Below are 12,789 nucleotides of genomic sequence, written 5' to 3'. Positions count from 1 at the left end.
ATATTATACAGGTGACACATATAACTATTTTTGAAGATTCAATGCCAAATACTAAAATTTGTTCACGTATTTTTAAATACGTCATTTCTGTCAGCTACATTCTATTTATTATAGCTGTGTAGGGATGATCAAGACAATACTAAGACCAAAGCTGAACTTCACATTCTACCTTTCGAAAGGCTGCCATCAAAGGAGTTATTTTCCTGTTGTCAGCAGCATCCACATCGGCTCCAGCTTGAACTAACAGCTGGACAACATCCAGATGCCCTCCATTTGCTGCTAGCCACAGTGGAGTATTCCCCTTCTTGTTACGTACATCAATGTGAGCTCCTCTACAAAAATAAACATGTTCAAAATACTGGACCAATTTTCATTTGATGCTTCAACTGGACATTCAACATAAGAACAACAAGGTGAAATTCAATGCTCATTTTTACATGTAACATATGCATTTACAGAGTGCTTCAATTTCCAAAACTACATTTTTAGCTTTTTGACAGCGTCAGAAAGACTCAACTCAGTCTAAAAACATTTTTAATACTGTAAGTCACAGTGTCAGATGTTTCTGAAGCTCCTCTAATTACTTTGTTAAATCCCATCTACCAGGACACTGTATTCTTTATTAGCTTACTCAGAAAAACTTGCAACTTTTCAAATGCAAGCCTACAAGCAGTGCTGCTACTTGGAAAATGAAATATGCAAACACTGCACATTCAGTGTAATTATGTTTCCTGAGCATTGTGACCCATCTAAAACTGAAACCATATAAGACATATCTTTTGTGCACATCTTCTGTTCTTTAAGGACTTAACACTACCATCTAAAATGGCAACGTGTCATGATTACAGGTACTATATTCGTGAACTTCATAATAGATTGTTTTATTTCTAACATTCCCAATTCAGTGAGACAGGAAAAACTGAATCAGCCCATTCAGGCAAAAGCCAGCACTCTAACACCAAAGAGAACTTTAATAACTTTTGATAAATAAAAATACACAGCAATGGTCAACAGGCACATAACCTTTTCTATTCCCTACCCCAACTGGAGAATATTATTGCATATTGGGAAAGATTAGTCTAAGTAAGGTCATATTCAAAATGTTTTTCTTCAAGCAGCAAATACAGTACCTGCTAATGAGAAGTTCACAGAATTTGTAGTGCCCTTTGTCTGCTGCAATGGTTAAAGCTGTGTCTCTTGAGGAAGGTACTGGAGGAGCATTTACATCTGCACCTTTGTCTAGCAGAACTCGGCCCACTTCTGCATACCCACCAGATGCTGCTTCCATTAATGGTGTGAGACCAGTCTGAAAAAAAAACAAGCAAGCAGGAAAAACTAGCAGATATTTGGGGAAAGAGTGTTTTTCACTTGAGAGCCAGGATTAATTTCAACTTCCAGCAACATATTTCTAGTTCTGTTGTATGGATTTCAGTTGTTACCTGGCCAATTTTGTAACTGTTCAGTGACATTATGAAGGAGAAATCATCTTCAGGCAGATGAAGAGCTTCCACTGAGCAACATAGCGCACAGGGTCCCTCTGCTGCTGCCCAGAGCTGATGAAGTCCAAGCCCACTGTCCACAGTTTCTCAAAACTAACCCAACCAACCCTTAGTGCTGATGGATCCTCATCTGTGCAAGTCCCATAAATCGTCCATGGTGTTATTCAGATAACACAAATCACATCGCTGGCCTTCATTAAGAGATCCTACACAGTAACATCTGGAAACCACCTGGCCAGGTCAATGGGACATGTAACTTCAGCAGAAGAATACCTGGCAGCAATCAGTACTATGCAGGTCCTTTTGAGCTGCTCTGTGGCAACGACTACGTACAATGGGAAAGGATAACAGAATTCCACACCTGTGGCAGGCCTCTTTCTTCTCCTCCCTCAATATTCTAGCTATTTTTCTAGGGGACAGTCTTTCTTTCAATTTAAAGAGTCAATGTCAACTGAAAGACTTTAAAACATGCACATTCACTTTCAATTCTGCATCACCACTGTTGATATAAGCAGCTGCCAGACAGAAGAGATTAGACCATGGGGAAAGGGTTGGATTCTATGATCTTAAAGGTCTTTTCCAACCAAAATGATTCTATACCTAGGCAAAGATACTAGCTTTTTTTTTTTTAATACATTAGATACTTCTATTTTTTTTTTTCCCCACTTGATGAATTACTGTGTTCTTATGCTTGTAAGCACCTGAAGCTTAATTAAGGCTTCAGAAAAAACACATTTTGATGAACTGTGAGACCTCCAAAATACTACCCCTGAGTGAAGCCATTATTTTTCTCTACAATAGTTTTTTTCTAGATGGCTTCAGAAATACATAACTAATCCATGGCAGACGTGAAATCCTCTAGTTCACTTAAGTTGGACAAAAGACAAGAAAGTAATCAGATGACCACAGAGAAGTCATGACTTCCAAGCATCTCTTTTCAGAGACTTATTCAGCTATTTGCTCTTTACCTTTGCTCTGTGTTCCACATTTGCTTTTCTATCAAGCAGAAGGCTAACCACTTCAGTTCTCCCTTGGAAACAAGCCAGAGTCAGTGCTGTATTTCTGTTGGTCTCTATCTGGGCATTTATATCAGATCCCATGTCCAGTAATAGCTTGACAGCAGCAGTATGCCCATTCATGGCTGCCAACATTAAGGGAGAAATACCCAATTTGCTACCAGTTCTGAAAGAGGAAAAAAAATAAAATTTTCGATCATAATCACATTTCTGAAATGACTTCAACAAAATAGTGAAGACAGAATACATATCTGAGACCAGAAAAACAGCTACACAGCAACTATTACTCAAATTATAACAGGTTCTTCACAGTGGCACCATTAAGGACAAATAATTCTATTTACAGATACGGTGCACATTACCTTTTAACTACTGCAAATTTAAAGGTGTCTCTTATGATGACTTTTGCTTGGCCTTTGACTTATGCCATGCATGGCTGAGCTACTTTCTACCTCCGCAACGATGCAAAAGCATTATATACATGCATACAGACAAAAAAGCTTTCCTTAAACTACAAAGGAGTAACACACTTTATTCATGCAACCCAGAACTAATTTCAAAGCAGCATGCCAACCAGAGCAAGAAGAAAGATTTCTATCTTTGAACAAAGAAGACCGATAGCATGATGCAGGAAAGAAGTTAACACATTAAGGGAGATGGGAAGTTAAGAGTATTCAAAAAGCAGAGGCAAAACCTTTAGATTCTAACTTAATGGCAAAGAAGCATAATACATACTAAACAAGACACTGTAACAGGTAAATAAGAGAAAATTTTGCTCTACATATTTGTCAATAAATCCTTTTGGAAAGGGTAAAAACCAAACACACCAAAACCAAACACACCAAAACCAAACACACCAAAACCAAACACACCAAAACCAAACACACCAAAACCAAACACACCAAAACCAAACACACCAAAACCAAACACACCAAAACCAAACACACATGAGAGAAGGGGTGAAAAGGGAACTTGCCTGGAATTTATTTCTGCCCCCGCATTTAGCAGAATCTTGATAATGTTCACATAGCCACCAGAAGCAGCGAGGCTTAAAGGTGTGTAATCAGAAACATTCCTATGCTCTTTGTTTGCCCCTCGAGCTAGCAGCAACTCCACCACCTGCAGTGTTTTAAGAAATAATATTAGGTTTTCTTCCGAACTTGCAAATCTATTCAGTGCAAATGTTTTTGAAGCCTAAATATATCACTGATATTTTCCAATAGTAAAAAAAAAAAAAAGATATTATTCTAAGTTGCTTCTCTACACACCGCCATGAACAGATGAGGCTGCAACTATGTTCCCAAAGCCACTGTACAAATCACTTGAAAAATATTTTTTTTTTAGAAAAAGGAAATCAATCATGATAACTTATTAATATGCTTAAAACATTCATACCAAGTTGTCTCACGTAACCAGAAAATATTGAGAACTTTTAATGATTATTTCAGCCATTTTTAAGACAGCCAAAACCAGAGATTCAGTTTGAAGCTGGTAAACAAAGTAGTCTTGATGTTTGTCATACAAGTTGCATACTTTTATCTTACATTCTCTATTTACACCATGACAAACTGTGTGTGGATTATATGCAGAAATTGCATGCAGGAGCCACTAGAAAAATTTAACACTTGCATGACTTGCTGGATTTCTCTGTATGTGAACATAAGCAACAGCAGTACTTATATTATTCTTTCCTTTCAGACAGATTCACAACCCAAACAATTTGCAGCTTCCCATGTTCTACATAAAGCTTAGATTCTGCAATGAAGTTTCTGCAGAAGACCAAAATACTTCGTAGCAATGTAAAATTAACACTGAGGTGAGAACCCATCTCATCTCCAGTGCAACATTTAATATACCCCACCTTCAGCTTTAAAGTGTTAAGACATGTTTAAATTTGATCCACACAGCTGAAGTCAAGGGCTTTTCAATCACAATACTTTGCCTTGAAATCACAGGACAAATATACTGCTAAATATACAAACTAGGGCAAGAGGGCACCCAACATCATCTGTGCTGCTCAAAGGCCAGTGTCTTCTAATCTTCTTTCACAAAAAACATGAAAGATACAATGATGGATTCCTCAAAAAATGCTCTAAAAAGATGAGCATAAATTCACATTTGCAGCGCAAGGTTGCCGTTTACAAAGGCTTTTAATAGGCTTATTAAAAATAGGCCTTTCCCTTCACTTGAGAGCATGTAAAGGTCATCACACTAAAGCCCCAACGTTTGAAATCTTCCCAATGACACTAAAATCAGGCCAAAAGAGCTACAATTTTTCAGTAAGTTTTTGTCTAGGGAAGCAATCACCTTTAAAATGCTATAGTACCACTGTTAAGACAACCTGCAGAAGTGGGAGAGATGTCTCCAACCTCATTAATTCCCCAGATGGTCATAGACCGGAGAAGGTGATCCCGTACCAGATTATATAGCTTCCACTGTAGCTTTTGCAATCCAAATAGCAGAAGCATTAACAGAATTATACACTCCCAATTTGTAACAACCATTAGGAAAAAAAAGTCACAAAATAAAGACAGTTTTCTTAAGTCACAGAATACAGTATTTCACCTAACATTAAAACAAATCCTTCTCTCACATTTACTTTTTATCACTCATTTGGAAAAAGTTTTTCATGTTTTCAGTCAGAGACAATGGAGTCATCTGCAGTACTCCAATATCCTATGGGCTATACAAAATCCACTAATCCACAAAATCCTCTTGGCTCATATATGGAGCTGATTCATGTCTAACTCCAGCTTCTCAACAAGAACACTTATCGCATTTGCCTTCATGTGTACATCTAATTATGCTGGTAAAAGCCCCATAATGATCCACTAGTGATTACAATTGTGAGGGCACGTGCACAGCATTGGTCCAGCTTATAAAAACCAAAAAGGCAATTTATATCAGACATGATGCCATATATAACTTAGGAAATCTGAAGCTCTTTGCATATTTTTTATAGACCATCATCATGAAACAGAATAGTGAATTAGGTTACTATAACTTTTCTGGAAGATTGCTTTGGTATACTGACACAATATGTAATCTACAAACTGCTTTTGAAGACTTGTACTTCACCTCTTGTCTCCCTCCTGAACAAGCCAAAGACAAGGGAGTATCCTTGGTTCTCTCAGACTGGGCTTCAATATCAGCTCCATTATCCAGTAATATTTCAACAACACCCACGTGGCCAGCTGTAGCAGCCAGAATAAGCGGAGTAAATCCTGAAATTAAAAAGGAAGTTTGAAAAGTGCACATTCATAACTTAAATGACTTAAGCTGAACCACCAAGAAAACAAGCCTTAAAGCTTCACAGAAAGACTATGCTTATTGTCTATTTATTTACTGTGATGCACCAGAAGACCAGAGAGGGTCTGTATTGCCACAGTGAGGTACTTACCTTTCTTGTCCCGGTGTTCAATATTCGCTCCCCTCTCTAGCAGCGTTTGCACTAGTTCTTCATGGCCACCAGCACAAGCAAGTGTCAATGCTGTGTCATGATTACTCTCAGTCTAAAAGAAAGAGATACATATCAGCAAGATAAGTATTTCCTTTTTCAATTACAACCCCTGTTATATTGCCTGTTAGCCTAAGTACAACCATACTTGTGTCAAGATAAAAAAAGCTTCTATAAGTTTAAGACGGGTCTACTGGATACCTCACAGTTATCTTCTGTGTTCAAGCTGATAACTGGATTCTACTTCGGAAGTCAGCTCTGTTGGGAGATTTCAGAATAATTCCTGACAAGAACTGAGATTCCATGTATGTTTTCTTAATTAGATCAACTTCTTTACCAGTGCTTGACTGTGACCTTTAGATGGTATAAGGAAGTTAAGAATTCTATCTTGAATTCTTAACCCTCCAGTTAAAACCCAAGGAGGAAAAATTCTTAATCTCACTACTACTGTTGCTTAAGCCTCTGAACAGTAGAAATTAGCTACAGTGCATCCACAAACCATGACAATCAAACCCAACAGAACAACTGAAAATATACAAAGGTTGGAGCTTACACTCTGCTTTTAAATTTTTGCTGTTCATGGAACTGATACACTGTCTCCAACTGGTCACTTCTAGTGGTAGATAGTTCTTAGCAATAGCACAGAGTCCTTATCAACCTTGACTCTGCCTATTAAGCCCTTGCAATGAAAAAATGTGCATTTAATTTTTTAGTGTTGCCATGGCCCATTTAAATGGTCACTAGGCTATTTGAAAGAGAAATTACTGGCTTGTATTATTTCCTCTTGTTAAAAAGTTTACAAAAAAAAAAAATTAGTTTCAGTACTTTCACATGTCTGTCAAGGTTGGTGATTACTGACCAACAACTTAAAGCACAACTGGAAAAAAAACAGAAACACTGCAGAAAAACAAAAAAAAAAACAGAAAAAACTGCAACACTTTAAAGCCTATTTGTCTTAAGAAACCAGGCCAGAAAAAAATTTCAGTTTCTGTTAGAAGGCAACTTTGCTGTTTCTCAATCTCTCTGACAATGAAGAAATGAGAAACACAAGTGTTTAGTCATTCAAAGACTTTCTATTTTATTCAGCTAGAGCACAGAGGAAAGTAGGTTGCAGCTCTCCAAGGAGTTGTACAGACTTTCTAAAAGCCACAGATCAAGTCTCCAGAACCCAATTCATTATACAGAGCTGTTTACTCTTGATGAATTATTCAGGTTGTAGAAGCAATCTGTGCTGCAGCAACAAGTGGAGCCTTACCTGAGCATCAATATCTATAGCAGGGTAGATTGGCAGCATGGCTGAAGGAGAAATGATAGGACTTGGAGTTGGCGTCTGAGGTTGGGAGACAGGAGTTGTAATGCTGTGGGTAGGAGTGTTTGACATTGCAGATGCTCTTCCGCTCACTGCTGTTGAACAGAAGAACTACACTTAGTAAAAGTAAACCACTTTACTTCAGATGTTTAACAAGACAATATATGGATACTGGGACAGAACACCCTAAATACTTTATTTTCCATGAATATGTATCTGTTTGAATTTAACAACTATGAAAAAGGTTAACTGCATTAGATTTAAAAAAAAACCCAAAACACTATCACATTGGTGTGTTTTCTACAAGCCACCACCTTTTTTTTTTTTTTTTTTTTTTTTTTTTTTAATCCAGAAAACCAAAGATCTTTCCTGCAACAAGTCATTATTTGGACCAAGAGTTCCATACCTTTAGTAGCAGGACTGCAGACCAAGTCAAATCAATGGGTATCTATGCAATTTTTCTTAAAACACTTGAAAGATTCTCATCTAAAAGCCCATCCGGCCTTCACTCCTTGCCCCTGCCCCCATACACATGACAAAAAAAAGCAGTAGTGCTAGTGTCAGGATGCTCACGTGGCAGAAATTGTTGAAACCAGAGAAATGGAAGCTTCTTAACAGCCATTTTGCAGGGACTTTGGTCAAGGTTGTTAGCATAAGCAAAAGGCAATACCACTTTGCAGTTGATGACAGTATATTGACATGACACAAGACAGCACTGACTGTCATACTTCCCTGACACTTGCTTCATATATATAACGTTTAAAACAATAAACTTAACTAGAACAGTCTTTGGGTTTTCCTACTTTTTGTTTCCCCTGGAAAGAATTAAATGTTTTTCCCCCTGGCTTTTCCCCAGTATCTCTACAGGTCTTTATCATGTATGATCAGAAAAGGCAAAATTTAAGTACCCTTCTCCTGTCAAGTTGACAAAAACACCTTTAACTGCAAAATTAAGAACTGCAGTTTCCACATATTGTCGGCATTCATCTAATACATGCCACCTTATAGAACACTGAAACAATGCCCCTGTATCCCAAACTTTTCAAGTCCTGTTTATTTTTCAAATGGGTTTAATTATCAGTCATGTCCCAATTACCAGTCACTGATAATTAGTTCCTCTACCAAATTTGAAGCTTTAAGGTTTTAGCAGATGCCACAAAAAATGTTATCCTACCATGACAATTTGTATATTCTTTCCTCTGCAAGGCTGCCACGTTTTTAGTCCATTACTAATTTAATTTCTGGACTTCCTATCCCAAATGCCAAAAAAGAAGCTACTAAATGCCATTGAAAGGAGAACAAAGAATCCCCAACTTATGACATGGAAACTATTATTAACATGGAAAGCATGATTTAAAAATAAACCAAGATTCAAACTCCTTTGATCTTTATATCAGAGTACCTTTTGAAATCTGTTCTCATCTCACAAGACAAATCATGCTAGGTGTGGATTAAAAGAAACATACAGAACTTCAGCCAAAAATAGTCCTACATAAGGTCAAAAACTATGGCCTAAGGGAGTTCTGTACAGAAACTAAATAACTGAAGATCATAATGAAATATTCAGTGGAGTATTTAGATTTAACTTTTCTTATTCTATATTCTTACTGTAAATTAGAAATATAACCTAAAAACACAACTTAGAATTAGCCTTGTTCACAAGGATAAAAGCTGACTGTTTCAACTCCTGCTTCCCTCTTAACACATATGGTCATTGACAAGTCATTTTGAAAAACTAGTGTATTTGTCTTCTTTCTATAAGTTCCAAGACAAAGTTCACACAGCATAAAACAGTAATAGAACGGCAAAGGATGCTTCACTTGATAAAGATGGTAAAATAGACTGTACAGTAACCACATATACGCTTAACTTGGATGATATAAAAATCACAATCATCAAATCATCCACACAAGAAAGAAACTAACCCTGCTACAGTAGCACGAGTATTTTTAAGAGCTGCTAAGAATTACTGCTGCAGCCTCAATACAGGGGCTGGAGAACATGTCTGCTACAGGAGGCACTATTAAAGTTGTTAGACCTAAAAAAAAACCAAACCCCACAACATAAAAAACCCACACAACCCCACCTCACCCAACAAAACAACAAAAACAATTTAGTTTGTAAGGTCTCAATCTAGATGCAGTCTTTTTTTTTATACCTATGTTGTTACAGAGAGGGGGAAAAAAATGAGATGTTTAAAAACCAACACCCCTCTATGTCTAAGAAAGCAAAGCCTTATTGTACAACCTGTACAAAAATGGTTTTACGCATGACAGTAGAGGAGAACATGCGTGTTGACTTACAGTTCTCACATGAAGTATATTTCAAGTGAGCGTCAGCAATAATTCATGGACAAGTATAGTTCATATCCCTACAGTATGTTTCACTAACATAAGACATTAATTTTTACAGGTAATGACTGATTATATTTATTTCAACATCACTTATGCAGAGATCAAATTCTTAACGAACATGCCAAGGGCAATGAACAGAATCTTTATGGTGTCCAAACCAAAACAGTAAAAGTTCAATAAGCCAAAAGGTTTTCACAACAGTCTTGAGCAGTGAAAAGAGTAACCAACTAGCTTGGTCATCAAATCTAAAAGCACTGACAGTCACAGCTTCATCCTCCCCTCTGCCACTCTTCCACGTACTCTAATAGACCAGTGGCAAAATTCAACTAGATGTCTGTATTTCGACATTAAACCATCATGACTTTATGCCTGGGTTACTGAAGTCTTCAAAGCCAGTTCACTATTAGAATATTTTAGTATATACATGCCTCAGTATGGGATGAGGTAACTGGTCTTAATCACGTTATAAGACAACATCAAGCTTCTTTGTCGGAATACATCATTCCTAGCACTGTTTGACTACTCCAGTCGCAAGTCTTTTGCATTTGTTTGGATGTCAGGAAACCAGCTCAGTGCTTACTGGTACTAGAGGCATACCTGCTCTTCATACTGATTTCTTTCTGGACACCTCAACCTTTTTTTGGCTTAAATTAAAAAAGGACAACCTCACAGCTGCTACCTTCTCCCATAAGCCCAGCAGCTCCACCATCCAGACCAGCATTTGGCTTACAAATAAAGCCCCCGTATCAGGAAACAAACTAAAACAGTCAAGCTGACAAATAAAAACAAAACAAAACCCCAAAACAAACACAAGATACTTAACATCTGAGCCAACAGGATTTTTTTTTTCCTCACTGATCTACATGTCATAAGGTGTGTCTGAAAAAAAACCTGACATTTTGAAAGGGGTTGGTCACACTGTTCCAAGTTTGCTGCTTCCTTGAATATTTTTGTGTTTTCAATAAGTCCAACGTTACAGAAAACAAGCATCTTTATAATCCCATTTCATCCTTATGTTGACCATTAAGTTTCTTACTAGTATTGTCTTACTGTGGGCACAGCATTGTTCTGACATATTTTTTCCTTATCTCCTGTAATGTCAACAGCAGATGTATAAAAGCACTGTTTCACATTACATTGGAGTAAGCCAAGATGAGGAACCAGAAAAACAAACCAACCAACCAACATTACAAGAAACATATCAGATACCTCAGATTTTTCCAACTTGTTTCAAGCCAGCTCAAAAGGCTTGTTCCACATTGGCTGCTTCTCCTCTGCTCCCAATTTCTTTCAGTATCCTAAGTTATTACAAACTATGTTGCTGCCACATATGCTTAAAACCAATACAGAACACTTCAGATGCTTACCATGCCTTGAATTATAAGAGTCAAAGTCATGTTCTGAGTTCAAATACAGACACACAGCATTACTTCTGTGCACTTACAGCACCTTGAGCAGAGCCTGAAAACCACAACATGCCTGTCGTCTTGATGATCCTTACAGTATGAAAGGCAGATTATCATAGGCTCAGTCCCATACAAAACCATCTGCCTAACAAAAGATGAAAGTCTCTTAGAATGTCATGGACAAAAGTCTACATGCATTTAACCTAAATTTCCAAGAACAGCATAACAACTGCCAACAACCAGTTGTAGTTACACCAATGCATAAAAGCTTGCATTCTTGGCTTTCTGCAGCTCCTGCACGGGTCACAAGTGGAACAAAACTGATATTTCTGTGATGCTGTTGTTTTGTCCTTATTTTCTCAGTACTGGAGTTTCTGTGAAGAACTTGCAGCCAAAGCATATTCTTTCTTATGTATTAATTCAGACAGTTACACTTAGGACTCCTCCCACAGGTAGCTTCCAGGAATTGATCTTATCAAGTGCTTCAAAAATCATGAAATTCTTTGTGAGGCTTTGTTACTGGACACACTCCTTTTAACAGTTATTTTTAAGAGAACTTTGCTACTAAAAATGATAATTCTTTTAAAAATATCCTTAACACATCATTTAATATATGCAATGTTTTAGTTCAAGAGTTAAATAAGTAACCCTAAAAAATACTTCTATTCACTAGCCTCCAAGCAAACAAAGAACTTGTCCAACATTTGAAGCTGACAAGCAAACCATTTCCTTGCCATGAATTTCACCAGGATCAGAAAAGAGTCTAAAGTTATAACCAAAATATTATTTGCTACTTTTTCAACTCACCCTATTTATTTCTTAAAAATAACGTCTAAACCCCTTAACTCAGTATGTTCTCTCACTGTGTTTCCAGGCAAATCATGCAGAGCTCTGGAAACACTAATTAGCTTCTCTAATCCCAAGAAATCCACTCAAGTCCCAGAGTTGACCTACCAACAGCACTTGACCTCTAGAGCAGTACTGATGTCTTAACACTAGCTTCTCACAACTATCAGCATGTGCACACCTGGCTCTGTTCTAAACCAGAACTTAAATTGGCAAAAATCAAACTAATTGTTTACAACTAATTAAGCCCGGAGATGAACATGAGATTAAGTCTGCACACAAGGCGAAGCTTTCTTTTTGTAACCAGTGCTTCAAGCCACAGCCCTGTGATAGAACTAAACTCATCTCAGAAACAGAGATTTAAGTCTATGGAGATACTCTACAGGGTTCTAATTAATGCAATACACAAAGCTACCAGTAAAATACATACCTGCTGCTTAAATGTTTTGTGTTACATTGAGCCTACCACACTTCCACACTAAATTCTAATAGGTAGATTTGAGCTGGCACTTAAATTGTATACTCAGGCCTGCCTGCTCTCACTTAAAATAACCCTAAAATTGACAGAAAAGCAGATATGAAATTGCATCTGTACAGTTTTTAACAGACTTGCCACAAATGCCTTCCAGAAGACAATTTTGACCTCATTCCCAATTGTACATGTGCATACATACAGTAAGAACTGAGACAAAGCAGTACAAAAACATTCACTCAAATGTACATTGGAAATACCTGACCTTTTCCAAAAAGATGTACCTGAGCACTTGGGTACTCATCAGATGACCTAAAACCAGAGATTCTCACAGTGTTATACGAAGCTGAACACATTACAAATACCTTAACTCAAACTTATATTTACACACAACTGAAGTGCACCGCACAGATTCTTAAGTAACCAAGAA

At 37.3% G+C, this 12,789-nt stretch overlaps 1 protein-coding gene across 4 annotated transcripts in view; it reads right to left on the bottom strand.

Moving 5' to 3' along the window:
• Nucleotides 1-12,789, bottom strand: part of ANKRD17 (ankyrin repeat domain 17) — a 97,566-nt gene that overhangs the window by 17,334 nt on the left and 67,443 nt on the right. For 3 of the 4 annotated variants that reach the window (XM_080343132.1, XM_080343134.1, XM_080343135.1), the window contains exons 16-22: nucleotides 7,228-7,376; nucleotides 5,916-6,027; nucleotides 5,594-5,739; nucleotides 3,492-3,634; nucleotides 2,468-2,681; nucleotides 1,131-1,306; nucleotides 170-332 (exon numbers count right to left, since the gene is read on the bottom strand). In XM_080343132.1, coding sequence (XP_080199258.1) covers nucleotides 170-332; nucleotides 1,131-1,306; nucleotides 2,468-2,681; nucleotides 3,492-3,634; nucleotides 5,594-5,739; nucleotides 5,916-6,027; nucleotides 7,228-7,376 — 1,103 coding nt within the window. The remainder of the gene's footprint in view (nucleotides 1-169; nucleotides 333-1,130; nucleotides 1,307-2,467; nucleotides 2,682-3,491; nucleotides 3,635-5,593; nucleotides 5,740-5,915; nucleotides 6,028-7,227; nucleotides 7,377-12,789) is intronic. The other variant, XM_080343133.1, reaches the window with a different exon arrangement.

Source organism: Nesoenas mayeri (assembly GCF_963082525.1).
Source record: "Nesoenas mayeri genome assembly, chromosome: 4".
Taxonomy (NCBI): domain Eukaryota; kingdom Metazoa; phylum Chordata; class Aves; order Columbiformes; family Columbidae; genus Nesoenas; species Nesoenas mayeri.
This window is presented reverse-complemented; position numbering and strand designations above follow the sequence as displayed.